Source organism: Natator depressus, chromosome 25 (assembly GCF_965152275.1).
Source record: "Natator depressus isolate rNatDep1 chromosome 25, rNatDep2.hap1, whole genome shotgun sequence".
Lineage (NCBI taxonomy): Eukaryota > Metazoa > Chordata > Testudines > Cheloniidae > Natator > Natator depressus.
In genome coordinates this window covers 15,465,233-15,482,767 of record NC_134258.1, presented here as the reverse complement: position 1 = coordinate 15,482,767, position 17,535 = coordinate 15,465,233, and the positions used below count along the sequence as shown (strand labels likewise).

The 17,535-nt window shown below is 59.5% G+C and overlaps 2 protein-coding genes across 4 annotated transcripts in view; both read left to right on the top strand.

Moving 5' to 3' along the window:
• Window positions 1-4,863, top strand: part of PIK3R2 (phosphoinositide-3-kinase regulatory subunit 2) — a 36,498-nt gene extending 31,635 nt beyond the window's left edge. For all 3 annotated transcript variants that reach the window (XM_074939764.1, XM_074939763.1, XM_074939765.1), the window contains exon 16: window positions 54-4,863. In XM_074939764.1, coding sequence (XP_074795865.1) covers window positions 54-246 — 193 coding nt within the window. In that variant the 3' untranslated portion in view covers window positions 247-4,863. The remainder of the gene's footprint in view (window positions 1-53) is intronic.
• A 2,105-nt stretch (window positions 4,864-6,968) lies between these two features.
• Window positions 6,969-15,547, top strand: IFI30 (IFI30 lysosomal thiol reductase). The gene is made up of 7 exons (XM_074939766.1): window positions 6,969-7,103; window positions 9,861-10,043; window positions 10,299-10,373; window positions 11,194-11,289; window positions 11,891-12,043; window positions 13,910-13,978; window positions 14,388-15,547. The coding sequence occupies exons 1-7, from the start codon at window positions 6,981-6,983 to the stop codon at window positions 14,439-14,441; spliced, it is 753 nt and encodes a 250-aa protein (XP_074795867.1). The 5' UTR covers window positions 6,969-6,980; the 3' UTR covers window positions 14,442-15,547.
• The last annotated feature ends 1,988 nt before the right edge of the window (window positions 15,548-17,535 follow it).

The following is a 17,535-nucleotide window of genomic DNA, read 5'->3' as shown; positions in this document are numbered from 1 at the left end:
CCCCGCTCCTGACGGCAGCCCCGGTGACTCATGTGTTTCTGCTTCCCCGGCAGGGTGGATGGAGACACCAAGCACTGTGTGATCTACAAGACGGTGACCGGCTACGGCTTTGCCGAGCCCTACAACCTGTACGCATCCCTGAAGGACCTGGTTCTGCACTACAAACACATGTCCCTGGTGCAGCACAATGACTCCCTGAATGTCACACTGGCTTACCCGGTCCTCTCCCAGCCACCTGCCAGATGAGCCACTGACGCAGAGCACAATGGCTGTCTCTGGCTCCTCCCCAGGCTCTGGCCCTTGTCTAGATGAGTCTCCTGCCCCTCCAGAGCCTGTGGGATGTTGTGACCTGTTCCTGGTGTCCCGCTCGCTCAGCAGTAGAAACCCAGCTGGACGCTGGCCGATGGGGAGGCAACCCTGGGCCGTCGGCTTGGGATGGAAAAGCCGCTCGTGACTTCAGCCTTGCTGAGGAGGAGTCCAGTCGCAGGCTAATTGCTGTGTGGGGTTTTGTCTCTCCCTTCGCAGTTCCCACTCCCCCACTGTGTGTCGCTGTACAGCTCGGTTCCTAGGTCCAGGGTGCACCGTGGGGTCGCCAGCCCAGCGGCCCCGTCTCACGTTATAACTCTGGTGCTGCCCCTGTCCCAGAGCGCTGGTGGGACCAGCCCTGCGGGGACGGGGCAGGTAGCGCTCTTTCCTGACCCACGAGTGGTCGTTGCTAAAACCGTTCTCTCCTTTCCCTCCACTTCAGTAATATTGCGGGCTGGAGTGAGCGCTGGCCTTTGGTCTGCGGGGCACCAGCCTCACCCAGAGAGAGCTAGAAAAGGGGGAACTCGATCATTGAAGGGGTTGGCGAGGGCTCAGCACGCTGGCTCCTTGGCAGAGATGCCAGGTGTTGGTGGCACATTCCATGTAACCTCTGTGTGTGGCTTGCTGGGGAGGCCCCATTAGATTAGTTCGTTACTAACCCCCCTGTTCCGCCTTGGTTGTGCCAGCTAAGCTGTGAAATCCGTGTTGGTACCAGTGCTTCCCTTGGCCGCCTCTGGGGGATGCACAGCTGTGCTTGTCCATTGCTTCTGGGAAGTCTCCTCAGTGTCATTGATCACAGCGAACTGTAGCCATGTAAATACGGTTATTTTATAATCAGCTGCTTGCTAGTGCTCATTCATATGCAGAACCCTTGTTATGATATGCAACCCCCGGGCAGCGACAGACCGAGCACATCCCCGGCCCTGGGAGAACGTAAAGTCAGAGGTGCCTGGAATGTCTGATGCTGCGAGCCCTATGCAAAGAGAGGCCCCCTCTGCAAGGGAAAGGTGGGGACTTGGCCATGCCCCTCCTGCCCGGGGCTTCGGCAGGGAGCAATGTATATGCATGAGGTAGAACTATATGTGTGCGAAGCCAACTGTTTCCGAAGCACTTCTAATCCTGAGTACTGTAGGGAGCGGGAATGGAGCTTAGCCCTGGGGAAGGAGCTGGGCATTTCTGTAGTATTTCCAATCGTGTCTGTTTTAGTACGAGGGAGCAGGAGAATTGCTGTGTGTTTCGTGATGATGCCTGAGCCAGGCAGCAGTGCTGGGCATAGGTCTGACCGCTGTGGGGCGGGGGCCAGTGTTACCTACTGGGTGAGACGGGGGGTTCTCTTCGACAGAGCAAAATGCTTTGGGAAGCTTCCTGGGTGGGATGTGGTGCCTCAGTAGGCATCAGCACCTTGCAGTGCCTGCCCCTCTGCCCCAGCATGGCTGGCAGTGCCAGGAGGGTTGAGGATCCCATGGCACTCTCCCCTCAGCACTGTGCCTGCCCAGCTCTAGGGAGGTGCTACTCGCCCCTTGGTCTGTCTCCAAAGGCCTTATGTTCCGTCCCAGCTGGAGGCAGACACTTGGTCTGTGTCAGTAGCAGCATGGTTAGGACTGCGAGGTGGGCGGGGGAGATCTCAGCTGGCAGGGTAAGGAGCATGTGTGAGATCTGCTGGGGCGGGGTGTGCGTCCCGTAGCGTGCATACCGTGTGTGGGCGCGCTGGGGCGTGGAAGAGATTTGGATGCTCTTCGTTGCCACGACCACGCTACTCTCCGCACCCTTCTCACCCCTGCACCATCAGCTCTGCTGTTTATGTCCTGCTGCTCTGGCCTGGTTTCCTCTCTAGCTCCTCTGGAAACGGTGTGGGTGGAGCCCAGTGCGGCCTGCCTTGGGCTCTCGTGTCATTGGGAATTGCAGGAGCTGATGTGGCCCACGTGTGGCGGTGTGAGCATGGGTCTCTGTTCTCACCCCTGTCCACGTGCTCTGCGGCGTTGGTGCCTGCGCTGGTGGGAACGGACTCGGGGCTCAGCGAGCGAGTGCTGGCGTCTCCTCGCTGGGTGGAGCTCGGCTGTCTGAGCTCCCTGGACTCTGCGCAGGTGGAGTGAGGTGGCTGGAGGACTCACGGCTGGGTCCAGCCACATGCTGGCCAAAGTGAGCCACATGTGTGGGGCAAGAAGGGAGTTAGCTTCAGGCTGAGGTCAGCAGCCACAATGGCTGCTGCTCCTTTGACCCCCTTGGCACAGGGGGACACTGAGGATTGGATTTTGGGATCTCTGGGCAATGAAGGGCAGAGCCAGTGAGTTTAGCCCAGTGTGGCAGCTGTCAGTAGGTGGGAGGTGCAGGGAGGTAAAGCTCCCTCGGGAGAGGCCTAGGAGATGGTGACTCGATTGGTCAGGAAGATCACCCCCAGCTTTTGGCTGGTTGGAGTCCTGTCTCCTGGCGCAGGGACATGCAAAACACACGAGACCCCCTGAGCTGGGGCAACCCTACCTGCTCTCCCAAAAGCTGACTTGCTCCTTGAGAAATTAAGCCATAAAAACTGACCCCTCTATTGTACATATTAGTATTAATACTTAGCCACTTACTTCCTTGCTGCTTGTGCCCGGCCTTCCCCACACCTCAGTGTGGCGACTTGGCTCACGGCGCCTGTCTGTGCTGCCAGACAGCGGGACTGTTGGGGTGAGGTACAGGACCTGGGCTGGGGGTAGAGGTGCTGCTCTGTCCCTGGGGGGCACGGGCTGGCAGGTGTTACATACACTACATCCATTGCACAGCTAGCGAGCTGGCTGGGGATGCTGCGTTCCGGCTCCTCAGCCGTCCTGTGTTTGGAAGCACCTTGGTAACTCCGCCAGCATTGGGTGTTGGGATCCTGCTGAGATTAGGAAAACCTCTCGCCTCTGCTTCTAGCCTCACCCTCCTCTCACTGGTGGGCTCACCCGCCTCTCCCTGCATGGACGGTTCTAGCTCCTTGGGAGAGACTTGCCCTCTGCCCACCTTGCCTGGTCTATTGCTGCCTGACCCAAGCCTGCTTCTCCTCGGGGGAATTTGAAATTCCCCCTTCGCTCCCTGGGAGCTGAACCGGCTCCATGTGAATGCTCTGACCGGTGGTTGCTTTGCTTCTGTGCATCTGCTAGCACGGCCCTTTCAGAGTGGCTAGAACACTGCTGGGGATGGAAATGTGGTCAGTGGCTGCATCCTGTGCCTGTTGCAGAAGGAAGGCTCTGCTCTCAATCCAGTACGCAATGAAGAGGAAAGTCCCCCCCCCCTCCCCTTCCCTGGCTGACTTTCTCTGATGGTGCCTGACTTGGCTCTTAAAAACTTGGCTTTTTCTCCTCCTCCAGTGGAAGAACAAGGCCCTTGAATCTTTCTTTCTTTCTTTTTTTTATGACATGGCTCCTTTGGAATAAGCCAGTTGTGATTTGGTCTTTGCTTTAGCTGTTGCTGTTTACGTCTTCTGGATTAATCCGTGAGAACACTATCTTTGGATCGCCTTGGTTGTGCTCTGCTGTCTGCGATCTCATCTGCACCCTCGGTCAGGATGTGAATCAGAACCTCTTGTGATTCTAGGCCCATCTTCTGCGTGTCCTCATCCCACCTGGCAAATGTAAAGCCGCAAGCCAGAGAGTCGGCTCGTTCTGCTTTGCACAGCTCCAGGCTGCCCAACATGAAATAGCACCCAGCCAGCCTTCCCCTTTTGTCTTGGCTGCCATGTGAGGGTGGAAGAAATTGACCAAATCTCCTTGAAATGGGGCTTTGATTTGAGACCAAGTGCCCAGTTCCTGGCCAGGCCCTTTGCAAGTTCCCTTCTTGTTTCTCTCCACTCCTCCATCCACTGTGGGCCTGGTGACTGCGCTGCCAGCGTTACTGGGTAGGGGGGAAAGTGCAAATCTTCCCCCTGGCATCAGGGCAGAGGAGATTTGGGGGTGGGGAGTGGGCAGTGTCACAAGGGGAGGGGGGAAGCTGCTTTGGGGGGCCTGAGCCACTTCTGCTTCCCGGCTCCATCCATCGTAGTTTGTGCAGCACGCGGAAGCTCGGGGCAGGAGCACACATGCCAAATGCATGGGGTCACCGCCTGATTGGGAGGACAGCGAAGGAGGTCCTGGTCTAGAACCCACCTCTTGGCCCCAGGACCATGTGGCTTTGTGCAGGATGCTGAAATTCTGCTTGTTCTGCAGGAAGCTCTGGGCTGCATTAGTCAGAGGTGGTTTGTTTTAAGCCTGCAGCCTAATTTCATTGGAGGAAAGAGCCTGTTTGGGTTGTCAGCAGACAAGAGCCTGATTCCTTGCACAGGTCCCTGCCTGCTGGGGGGGGCGGGCTGACATGCTGGGATTTGCACTCAGTCCGAGAGGAACTTGGCTGGTGAGCACTCCTGAGGTTTTAGCTCTTATGAGATATGCAATAATAAATACTCTAATCGCCATGTCTTCTGTCTGTTAGCAGAAGTCATTCTCTGTGCTCTTTCTGTGTACGTTTACTAACCTAAGCCCAGGATTTGTTACTGTCAGATCATTTTTGTACGGTACTTTAAACAAAGGAAGAAATAAACTGAAAGAATTAAGCTGCTGGATGGGGGGGGGGTTAATTCTTTTAAAATGTTCTTGTAAGTTCAGGAGTGTTTTTTGTCTGACTTCTGCCTTTTCCCCAGAGGGTTAAATTATCTTGCTGGGGAGCTCTGGAACAGGAGCTGGCTGGTTACCTGTGCTGCAGAGAACAGCAGGTAAAACTGGGCCCTGTGTGGGAGTTCCCCACCGCTCACACTCTGGCAGGCAGCACCCACCGCCTCTGCAGGGCTCCAGGTGCCTCTGGCAGGGAGAGGCCTGTCCAGTTGTTTAGAAGGTGTCAATTGCCAGACAAAGACCCTCCCACGAGGGTCCAACTGCGCTGCTCCAGGCCTGCCCACAGGAGGCTGCAGTGCATGGGGTTACATGCTCCCTCCATGGGTCCCCCAGTAAGACGTGACTCTGGGCCCCCGTGGCAGTGGAAAGCTCTTTTGCCCAGCCGGCTTGTGATGGGGTGGATTTCCCATCGCGTCCAAGAGAAAGTCACTGAATCTCATGCGCATTAGGCCCTGGATCCCTAACTGGGGGCTGCTGGTGCCCCAGGCTCTCCCAAGTGAGCAGGGGGAGATGTGGACCCTGGGGAGACAAGCTTGTGACAAGCTGACCCCCTGACAGGGCAGGAAGTGGCCATATGTTGTTTTTCCCTAGAAAAGGGAAGTTCCTCAAATCTCTCACATCACTGTGGCCAGCAGATTTTTGTGCCATGGGAAGTAGCCAGCACTTCTGGGACTTGGTGTCCTCGGGCACTGTTCAGGGTAATGCAGGGGGATAGGGGCTGTTGGCTCAGCTTGGGGGTCATGTGTAGAAGTCTCCCCATGGCCATTGGGGACAGTAACTTGTAGCATTTTATCTATGGAACTGGCCATGGGAACACCACAGGGCATCCCATGTTCACCCCAGCATAGACCTGCACCCAGGGCTTGCATGGTGCTTTCCACTCTTCCCTCAGCAACTGCTGGCCACCCGCCTGCCTGGGGGCTGGATAAGTTGCACAGGGAGCCTGTGGCCAGGGTGCCAATGCAAGCTGTTCTGCCCAGGCAACATCCTGAGCCTCTCGACTTCTCACCAGTTCAAAAGGGCCTCCCCCAGGTAATGCCCAAGACCATTGCCCTGGCGTGCCAGTCGGAGCAGCAGGGCTGTGGTGTGACCTGCCAGCAGCCAGGAGGCCATGAGTGGCGCTCGCTCAGTGTCTGCTGGGGCCCAAGGAATGGTGTGTGCGCAGACGTGGCAGAGCAGGCAGCCAGTGGGGAGGGCTGGGGAGGGGGCTGTGCATGTGTAGCCCCTTGTTCCTCATCTAATTGGGAGGGGTCAAGCCTATAGCTGTGCAGACCCGTCTCCTGCCAGCCTGCCCCCAATGTGAAGCAGAGGGGGCTGAGAGCCTCCGGGGCACTAATTCCCTGAGCTGGGGTGGGGACCAACCAGCTCTCGGCTTCTGCCTCCGAGCCTGCCTGCCCCACGGCACCTGGGAAGCAGCCTTGGCTCTGGGGGCGGCGACGAGGCAGCAAGGGGCCCTTTCCCCAGGGGGTGGGTTATAGGCCGATTCACCCTCCTGTGCAAATAAATCCCCCATTGAACTGCTGGGAAGGGAGCAGGCCCCAGCCCAGCCCTGGGAGCCTCCTGGTCTCAGTGCATTCCAGGGGGACTGCTGCTGATTTCAACAGGCACAATGGGGGCCAGGCAGCTCCGAGCAATGCTGCCCTGGGACAGAGGGAGCCCCTCCCTGTCGGTCTCCGCAGTGCAACTGTCCTGCCCTGCCAGCCTGCTGCCTCACCTGTTCCCCCTCATCCTGCATGTAGACTGTGAGCTCCTTTGGGAGGGTGTACAGCACCTAGCACCCTGACCCCTCTCTGGGGTTTGGGGGGTGTTACCCCCATACAGTGAAAGGTGTGTGCAGGAGGTGGTCAGTGCACGGCTCGTACTGTCCCCTGCCCCCTCTCTGGTGCCCAGATGTGGTTGCTGTTCCGGGTGTCAGCAGGGGCTGAGCTGGAAGGTGGGGCAGGCACAGGAGGAGGAAGAACAGGCCGAGTTGGGCAGGCAGGCAGCTGAGGGCGGGACCAGAGATCGTTGAAAGTCCCAGCTCCTTCCCCAGCTCTACTCACTCTGGCTCCCCTCCAGGCTGATCGCACCATGAGCCGCTGGCTGCTGGCTGCCCTGGCCCTCTGGGCTGTGAGCGGTGGGGACTCCCTGCCAGCCTGTAACTACCCGCCCAGGCTCTTGTGCAGCTCCTGGAAGATTGCCGTGGCCTGCCAGGTAAGGGGGACGACTCAGGGCAGCCTGTCCTTGGGGAGCTCCAAGCGGGAGCTGGGGAGCTGGCATCTCGCCCTGCTCTGTCCTGTGGGTTTGGCAGCAGCTGCTTCCTCTCTGGTCTCGGGAAAGAGGAGAACCTGCCTGGTCCTTTCACAACAAGGCTGAGCTGAGCTTCCCCCTCAGTGACCCTGACCGCAGAGAAACCGGCTCAGACCCCTGGCGAATCAGGGGGCAGTACATGTACTCACTGATACTCCAACACCAATGTTGCCTACGGGCCCCCTGTGAGACACAGTAAATCCCTTCCCATCCCTTGTCCCCTCGCTTTCGCTGGGGCAAGGCTGGGTAAAAGGCAGACAGTGCTGACTCCTTCCCCCTAGGGCTGGGGCCTTGCAACCCACTTAGGGACCCAGCCTGCCCCGAGCAGACTCGCAGGCCACAAGCCCCTGGGCTCCTGGCTGTGGATGTGTCCGTAAGAGGAGGCGTTCCTTGGGCGCTGTGGGGAAAGGAGAGAGGTTTGCCTCTAGGGGCTAGCCCCCCTCAGCTCTCCACTGCAGCAGCAGCAGCCCTATCCCCATGAGCTTCAGCATAGGGGCTGAGCTGGGAAAATAAGCACAAGTCAGAGAAAGAACCCCCTGCTCCCCCAGCCTGAGTTCCTGCCTGCCCAGCTTAGAATTTGCCCATCACCCCAATATCTAGGCACCAGGATCCAAGCTCTTAATTGTAATCTCCTGTGCCTCACTGGGAGCAGCGCAGACAACGCTGTGCCTCACCGCCCCCCCCCGCCCCCACAGGGGTTGTACATGGGACCCAGCAAGCATCTGGTTCCTGCTCTTTACCCTGTGCTCCAGGGTAGCAGTGCCTGGTGCCAGTGCCTGCCTGTGGCCGTGGCCCCAGACCTAAAGGGGCAGCACGCTGCAGCGCCTGGATCATGAGCTCTTCATGGTGCTGAACAGCGTCCTAGCTCCGGCTAACTCCCCGCACCTCCCTGTTCCTTAGTCACCCCCTGAGCCGAGCCCAGGCCTTCAGCGCTGGCAGGAGCCTCGGGATGGGGGAGCCCCGCCATTCTGACCCTGTGCCTCGCCTGGTGGCTCAGAGCTGCCCCTGGCCTCCCTGATGTGGGCAGGCTCAGGAGAGAGCCTGCAGGGCAGGGGGAAGCTGGCCCTGGTCCCTGGCTCAAGAGGGACACACCTGGGGCCCTGGTCCATTTGCCATCCCCATGGGAGAGCTGCGCTGCCATGCAGCTCCTGACCTCTGTCGCCGCACCCTTGCCATGGCCCTAGCCTGCTCTGCCCTCACCCCATCCAGCTGTGTGGGGGCATTGTTGATACTTCTGCTTTTTCTGCCGCTCTGAGCACAGCAGCTATTAATAACCCTCCCACTGCGGAGCGGGAGCGGGGCCTGAAGCTGCACAACCACGGTGTGGGCTTCAGAGTGTGGGGCTCAGAAACTGGCAGCCCCGACCAGACGCTACTCCAAACTCTCAGCTTCGGTCCGCCCCGCGGGCCCAGCCTGGCGACGGGAGCCTGAGCCCCGGCGGTCTGTCCCCATTCGGGTGACCAGACAGCAAGTGTAAAAAATCAGTGGTGGGGGGTTATAAGCACCTATATATGACAAAGTTCTGAATATAGGGACTGTCCCTATAAAATCAGGACATCTGGTCACCTAGTCCCCATGGACCCCACAGGCGCAGCCTGGCGACGGGAGCTAGAGCCCTGGCCGGGGTCTGTCCGCATGGGCCCCACAGGCCTGGCCTAGCAACGTGAGCCAGAGCCCCAGGGTCTGTCCCCATAGGTCCAGCCTGGCAATGGGAGCCTGAGCTCTGGCCCCATGGACCCCGCAGACCCGGCCTGGCAATGGGAGCCAGGCTCTGCTGCATGTGTTGCTTACAGGCTTGTTTGCTAACGCCCCAGTTGCTGGGTTGGATTCTGCCCATTGAACAGAAGCCAGAACTGGATCTGATGGGACGTTGAAGCAGGAGAGAGTCTAGGGGCCCGGATGTGCTCCCGGAACCAGAAGGAAAAAAGCCCTTGAGTGCTCTGGACCTGGATGTCTCCCCCATCCCCCAATCCCTCCGTGGGGTGTGGACTCATTTCGCTAAGCGTTTGAAGTGCACGTTTGAACCAAGTGAATTGAGAAAATCCCCTTGGAAAGCCCCAGAAGCTGCTTGGTGTGTGGCAGGCTCGGCTGCAGCTCCCCAGAAAGCCCCACTGAAAACCCCGGTGTCCTGTTTCACTTCCCTTCTGGCCCGGATTCTTGGGGAGGGCTGGCAGGTCTCCCAGCTCTGTTTCCTCTAAAATACAAACGAGCTGGGCTAGAGGCAGAGCAAAGTCCTACGACAGGGACCCTCCTTGCACCTGTCGGCACCAGCACACTTGGTTGCTATTTAAAGGTGACTCCAGGTGGCACCCCCATCCTGTCAGTCAAGCGCCTCTGGGGAAGGGACTTTGTCCCCAGGCCCCTCGCTGGCTGTTGCATAAACGGGTTGCTCACAGCAGCTGCTGCAGCACCCTGGTGGCTCCCAGCAGGGTCAGGTTTCTCCTCCGCACGCCCCAGGAGGCTCATGACTCCCTTGTGCACGCCCGGTTTGTCTGTGACCAAGCCGGAACCAGAGCTCAGGATGGCCGGGTCCCAGCTCACTCTTTGGGGCAGGGCCAGCCCTGATGTGGCACATCTGTTCTGGGGTCTGTGCCAGTCCTGGTTCTGCCTGTCCCAACCCTGCTGCTCATCCCCCCTCCCCTTATCTTTCACTGCACGCAGGTGGAGAAGCAATGCACCAACTTCTACCACCGCCCCCAGGCAGCCCACCCTGTGTCGCTGAGCCTGTATTACGAGAGCCTGTGCCCGGCCTGCCGCGGCTTCCTGGTCACCCAGCTCTTCCCCACCTGGGTGATGCTCAATGACATCATGAACATCACACTGGTGCCGTACGGAAATGCCCAGGTAAGAGGCAGAGTCTCTGGCTGCAGAGGGTGGGGGAAAGGGCCCTGCACCCCAGTTTGAGCCAAGGGTAGGGACTGCACGACTGTTCTGTCCCTGTAGCCTGGTCTTCCCTCCCCCCACTGCCCTGATCCTGGCAGGGTGTGTGGGGCACACGCTGTGGGGCGAGGGGGAAGAGTGAGTGCCGGGGCGGCACATGGGGAGGCATGTGGGGGAGGGGTAGTGTTATCTTAGGCTCTGACTCGGTTTCCTTTGCAGGAGAAGAACGTCAGCGGGAAGTGGCAGTTCGAATGCCAGCATGGCGAACCAGAGTGCAAGGGGAACATGATTGAGGTGGGGCTGGTCCCAGGCATGGCATTAGGATTGGGGGGGGGAGGGGTGTGCTGCCGGTGGAATGTGCAGGACAGCGGGATGGAAGGAAACAGTGGCTCCTGGTTAGGTGATGGGACCCCCCACACTCCACCCCACCCCCGTGTCACTGAGCCAGGGGCGACTTGGACTCATTAGCTGTGCTTGGAGTGGGGGAGGAGGGGGCAGGGCTCCCTCGTCCCTGGCCCGGAGGTGGGGCCCATGGTGAGAGCCACAAGGGCTCTGCTACGGGACTAGCCTGGGGTGGAATTAGGCCCTGTCCCACGTGTGGCCTCAGCACGGTCACCATCTGACACTCGACCTGCTGAGTTTCACGTCCTCGCTGGCACAAGGGAAGGAGCAAAGAGGCCCCTGGCCCCACAGGGCAGAGTCCAGGAACCACTCAGGCAGCTGTGCTGGCATCGGGAGCCAGGCACCCAGGTGTGACCCATGGGGGTGAGCCAGGACATCTCGGGGTGAACATCAGAGAGCAGCAACACCTTCCCCGGGGCCTTCCACAGGATTCGGGGGGGTTGCCCCTCAGCTGCCTCATTATAGGCCTCTCAGCATCATCCCACCTTGGGGAAAGGACTCCATAGGACTCTCCCAGTTGACAGTGAAGTGTGGGGCTCCCCCTGCAGCCATTCCTCTCTCCCTAGGAGGAGAAGCTGGTCATGTTAGGCTCTGCCAACTGGAGAACCCCCGGGGCACAGCCTCTCTGGGCTCTTCAGGCAGGGCTTCTGCTCCTGGGTATGTTCCCACTGGGCTCAGGGCACTAACACTGTGGCTTGCCCTGCTCTTCCAGACCTGCCTGATGTACCAGCTGAAGGACTTTGATCGGTTTTTCCCTGTGATCTTCTGCATGGAATCGGCGGGCTCTGTGGTCGAGAATCTTGCAGCTGTACGTTGGCAGTGCTGGGCGGGCCCAGAGCTATAAAACTCCATTGGTTCAATCAAGTCCTGGGGAGAGCTGCCTCAGCCAGCTGGTCTCTGCACCCACCCCACAGTAACCCCCCTTCCACTTGCCCCTTGTTCCCCTGCCCAGGTCCAATTAAGTGTCTTGACCCAATGCCCAGAAGGGCTGGCATTTCCTGCCAATCTGTGTCTGGTGGGACATCCGGCCTTGGCCATTGGCAGCTTAGTGACAAGGACAAGGCCATGTCCATTTCTTGCCACGCCTCAGCCATCCCATGTGGACTGCAAGGACGCTTTCCCCTCCGTGCTGCCACCAGGCACCTGCCCTCACTCCAGAGGTGCTCTGCAGGAGTGAGGCCCAGGTGGCAGGTGAACTGGGACATGCTCTGGAGACTCTAGCATTATGCAGGCAGTCACGGGGGTTGCCCCTGGGACTGGCTGAGTCCCATGGCCCGTTGTGCTTCCAGCCTGCACTGTGGGTTAATGAGTTCAGAACAGATAGGAGCCCCTGGCCTCAGCCTTCCTGTGTGGTGGGCGGTTGGGTAACCAGCTCTCTGCACTGGTTCTGACTACTCCTCTCCTCGCAGTGCCTGCAGGTCTATGCCCCAGCTACCCAGCTGGCTGAGATCACGGCCTGCGTGACAGGAGATCTGGGGAACAAGCTGATGCACCACAATGCTCAACTGACAGATGCCCTCAACCCACCCCATAACTACGTGCCGTGGATCCTCGTCAATGGGGTAGGAGACATGGTGTCTTGTGGCCTTCCTGCTGAAATGCTGGCAGGGCCCATGGGCATTGCCACACAACGAATCAGTGGGCAGCAACCAGAGCCAGAAGTTCAGTGCAGCGTCCATGTGCTGCAGATAATAGACGTGCATGGGAAGCAGGGGCTAGAACCTGGGACCTTCAGCTCCAAAACCCAGGCCTATTGCCCTTGAGAACACTGAGGCAGGGCAGTCGGTGGGTCTCGTAGCCAGAGGGTCAGTCTCTTGCAGTCCCACACAGAGCCAGGTGTTACAGCACGGGAGCACCAGCCACCTAGCGTGTGAAATACGGGGGGGCGTCCCAAAGCACGTGCCTGTTAATGCTATGGAGCCCATGCACCTGGTATCTAGCTCTGGTAGGTGACTTGAGTGCAATGCATTGTGGGATTTGGGAGGAATGAACGGCTCTGAGAAGCACCCACAGAGCCTGTCTTTGTGGTGAAGCGAAGGGTTAAAGTTGTTGCGGAGTTTTTGAGGAAATGTTTTATCTCAGCAGCCAGGCCCTGCCGCTGCCTCCTGCATGAGCCTCATCTGGCTGCCCTTGGTTGCCCTGCAGTGAAGACAAAGGGGCAGGAAACGTAGGGGCATTGCCAGCAGATCGAGGGACGTGATCGTTCCCCTCTATTCGACCTGGAGTACTGTGTCCAGTTTTGGGCCCCACACTACAAGAAGGATGTGGAAAAATTGGAAAGAGTCCAGCGAAGGGCAACAAAAATGATTAGGGGACTGGAACACATGACTTATGAGGAGAGGCTGAGGGAACTAGGATTGTTTAGTCTGCAGAAGAGAAGAATGAGGGGGGATTTGATAGCTGCTTTCAACTACCTGAAAGGGGGTTCCAAAGAGGATGGATCTAGACTGTTCTCAGTGGTAGCAGATGGCAGAACGAGGAGTAATGGTCTCAAGTTGCAGTGGGGAAGGTTTAGGCTGGATATTAGGAAAAACTTTTTCACTAGGAGGGTGGTGAAACACTGGAATGCGTTACCTAGGGAGGTGGTAGAATCTCCTTCCTTAGAGGTTTTTAAGGTCAGGCTTGACAAAGCCCTGGCTGGGATGACTTAGTTGGGGATTGGTCCTGCTTTGAGCAGGGGGTTGGACTAGATGACCTCCTGAGGTCCCTTCCAACCCTGATAGTCTATGATTCTATGAACGTCCACTTGCTTTGGGGTGAATCTGCTCAGGAAACTGAATCCAAGGGGCTGGCTCCAGCCAGGTGCGGTGTGAGCTCCCTGCATGCAGTTCTGCTGTGTTCCCTTGAGCCCGTCCTGCTTGAGGCGTGGCACTCCCCTGCCTGACGCCACGTCACGTCACTTACACCTGGGCCACGTGGGGGCCTGATGCTGCCGTTCTGCTCAGGTAACACATTGTACCCACTTGGCCCAGGTGTGACCGATGTCCCCCATGGGCGCAATGATTTGGGCCTTGGGCCGCAAGGGGATTTCACACTGACTTTCCCTGGCGTGCGGCATGTTCTGTACCCGAGCCGTAGCCCCCAAGAGGCTGCGCTGTGCTCAGACACAAGCCCTGGATTTGTGCTGACAAGAAACACACCCATTCTGCAGCTGCTCGAACAGGGACCCCGGTGAATGCTGAGGGCACCATGCAGGTAGCAACTGACGCAGCCAGGTAGCACCATCCGATCTCGCTCCATCTCGTCCTGTGTGTCTGGAGCGAAGCGCTGCAGAGCTGTCGCTCGTGTTCCAGGCAGCAGCCCTAGCTAAAGGCATGTCTAGATTCCTGAAGGAATTACTGAGCACCTGCCTGCCTTCTCCAGCCAGAGGCTGAGCCTGGGAATGGGCTGCTGCTGACACCAATTTGTCCTCTCTCTCTCCTGCTCAGAAACACACAGACGCTCTCCAGGAGCGAGCCCAGAGTGCTCTGTTCAAGATGGTTTGTGAGATGTACACGGTGAGTGGACCCTGGAAATGCATGAAACCCTGTGTGGGCAGCTGTTCCCAATGCACCACGGTCACAGCGCCCTGCTCCCCAGGCTCTGGGCAATGAGCTGCAGTAGCACCCTGGCCAGCTCTTGCCCTAAGGATGCCCACTAGCCAGATTCGGGGACGCCCCTCTACTGGCGAAACTGCTGGAATAGCTGTTGTCCTGCCTGCCCAAAGAACAAGCAGCTCGAGCCAGCCTGCCTCCCTGGCAGGGTGCCCACTGGGGCTAAAGACTAGGGACTGCTGGGAGGGGAGCAAGGCAAGGGCAGGGGCTGAGGCTTAGAGCTCCAGCAATACGACTGCAGCCATTTCCTCTCTACGCCCCTCCCTGTGTCTGGAATGTCGTGAGGGTCCCTGACTGATCTGTGTCTTTGCAGGGTGAAAAGCCAGATGCCTGCAAAGACGGGGGGGCTGAGTCCCAGTTCCTCTGAAGATCCAGTCTCTCTGCCTGAATTAACCCCCAGCCTAGGGCAGCTCCCTGCACCCCAGCTCCTGGCCTTGCAATTGGGGTGACCAGACAGCCAGAGGCAGTGGGGGATGTATTTTTGCCTGGTATGATGTCAGCTCTGGGCTCATGCCCAGTAACCTCTGCTGCAGGTGGGGCCAGTTCAGTTGTGAGCGGGGGTTTGTTGTGAGAAAAGGCACAAGATGGTTTGAATTTGGACATGGGAATTTGAAGCATCTCTTCACGCAGGATGTCTAGCACCAGGAGCTGTGCTAGGGAGAGCCCAGCCTTGTAATCAGGAAGAGCAGCAGCAGGAGCCCTGCAGAGGTCAGGGAGCAGCACCAGCTGGAGAGTCAGTTAAAAGAGCAAGTTCTGCTGGAGAGAGGCATCTGGTCACCCTGACTCCAGTAGGCAGCCTGGCTGAGCAGCTTGGCAGCATGGGCCTGGAAAGGCTTCCAGATATCTCGGCCAGCATAAGTGTGTTGAATACACCGCGTTGAAAGCGCAGGAGCAACTATCCACATCAGGGAACTCCCTGACCCCCTCGGCTCTTCCCTCTCCAGATCTCTGTCGAGATGAAATAAGGGAGGGTACATTCCGGCTCATTCTCCGAGGAGGTGCCCCATCGCTGGGCTGGAACCTACGCCTGTCACAGCAGACATTCCAAACCAGGAATGGGGCCCCACACCTGCCCTGCTTTGCCCCGGCCTTGGGCACCAGCAAGACTGGCTGCAGATCTTGCTTTATGCTGCGCAGCTTGCCGGGTGCTGTGACCAGAGGGGGACAAGGCTTAAGCACAGCAAATCTTGGGGGACACGCTACATTTGCTTTGCTGATTTGGTGCCTGACACCTGACCCTTTGCCCGTACTGATGCCTTATGTGAACTAGCTCCACCGGCCCCTTCAAACGCTGACATCTCCATGTCCTCCACCCACTGGCCCCTCCAGGAAATGGTTCTGTGTCGCTAAGCCCCATCCTCCTTCCATGCAAACAGACCAGGACCTTGCCCTCCCCAGCCTGATGCACACTCCCTTCTACTTGCTCTAATTGTGTTGATGTCACAAATGCAGATTCTTGGGACTCGGGATAGGAATACCCTTCCTGCAAATGAATCTATTGAGTAACTTCCTGGTCTAGTTCTCTCTCATTTTGGGTCTCTCCTGCGTCTAGCCCTGAGCCCAGGGGTGGGAGGAGGGGTGATGGGCAAGACTGGTGTGGGGATGTTGGTGCCATGTCTACACTGGGGAAATGTAACAGTCCCTCTGGTGCAGCTGCTCTCACTTCACCCACAGGGTAGGGATGGCACCTTGCTCACGGTTAGCACAAACATGGCCATTAGCTTTCAGCTAAAGAGGGGCTCTTGGAAGCTCCTCCCCTGGGGAGATGCTCTTCTCTGTGCCATAGCCAAACAGTGCTGTAGGAAGCCTGGACCAAATTGGGGGGAGGGGCAGAGACCTAGCTCTGGGGGCTAGATGCCTTCTCTGTGCCTTGGGGAACTTCCACTGGACTGAGCTCAGGAAACGCTCAGTGTATTTAAGTGCTGTCACGAGTTCCCTGTGGTTTTGCTGCAGTAGCCTTGCATTTGCCTAACCCCTGATGTGGTAGCTGCTGAGCCCAGTCCTGGCAGCAGGGGCCCATGGCCTCCTATGGGGCACTTTGCAAGGTCTTGCAAACTGCGGTTAAGCTGCTGACAGGCTGAGGCCCTCGCACTGCCCAGCTTAGCTGGGAGGATCACCAGGACAGAGGGGATGTCCTTCACCTCCTGAGCGGGACCCACGTGTACCCCTTTGGCTCCTTGCTTCCCCATCCAGGGCCACAGGACGGGAAGTGAGAAGTGTTCCAGAGGGGGTGGCCGGGAGGAGAAGGCACTCGGCAACCCAGGAAATGGTTACAAGAGAGGAACTCAAATGGCACAGCCTGGAAGGAAAAGCTGAGCCCTTCTTGGTGACTCCAAAGCACCTGCTGAAACGCATGGCCAGTTGCCTTGCCCAGCTGGGTGTGGGCAGAGGGCCCACGGGATGGGATGCTTGGGCGGGAAGAAGCGCAATCTCTTGTGCAGTGCGGTGATGTCCTGTGACTGCCCTTGGTAGGGTGAAGCGGGCTCCCTCGCAGATGCCCTGGTGTGCACCCAGCCAGCCGCACGGGCAGGCCGTGAGCCCACGGGCCCCAGAACGCTCAACGGCAGCTGCCTGGGCTCCGCGCCCTGCTGGGCTGGGGGCCCCTGGCACCCCTGTCTGAGCACGGTGCTGGGGGAGTGGGCGGGGAGGGGGGCGGAGCCAGGAGCGGGGGGGGTCACAGAGCCCCTGGGGGAGTGGGGGGGGGTCACAGAGCCCCTGGGGGAGTGGGGGGGGGCAGGAGCTGGGAGTGGGGGGAGGTCACAGAACCCCTGGGGGAGCGGGGGGGGGCAGGAGCTGGGAGTGGGGGGGGGGTCACAGAGCCCCTGGGGGAGTGGGGGGGGGCAGGAGCTGGGAGTGGGGGGAGGTCACAGAGCCCCTGGCGGTGGGCAGGAGCCGGGGGGGGTCACAGAGCCCCTGGGGGAGCGGGGGGGGGCAGGAGCTGGGAGTGGGGGGGGGGGTCACAGAGCCCCTGGGGGAGCGGGGGGGGGCAGGAGCCGGGACAGGGGGGTCACAGAGCCCCTGGCGGTGGGCAGGAGCCGGGAGCGGCACAGAGCCCCTGGGGGGGGGGGCAGGAGCCGGGGGGGGGGTCACAGAGCCCCTGGGTGGGGGGCAGGAGCCGGGGGGGTGTCACAGAGCCCCTGGGGGAGTCGGGGGGGGGGCAGGAGCCGGGGGGGGGGGCACAGAGCCCAGTTGTGCCGCCAGGCCCAGCCTGACCCAGGCCCGGTACCGTCCCCGTGCTCGGCGCTGCCCGGCGACCTGCGGCTGCTCCGGCCGCCGGCGGGAAATGGCGGGGGGGGGCGGGGCGGGTCACCGGCCGCGGCCCCGGAAGCGGAAGGCGCAGCGCCGTCACGTGACACAGCCCGGGGCGCGGCCGGAGCCGGCGGGGCGAGGCGCTGCGCGGAGCCGGCCCAGGAGACGGGACCCGCCGGGGTCAGGCAGAGGGCGGGGGCGGGGGCGGGGTC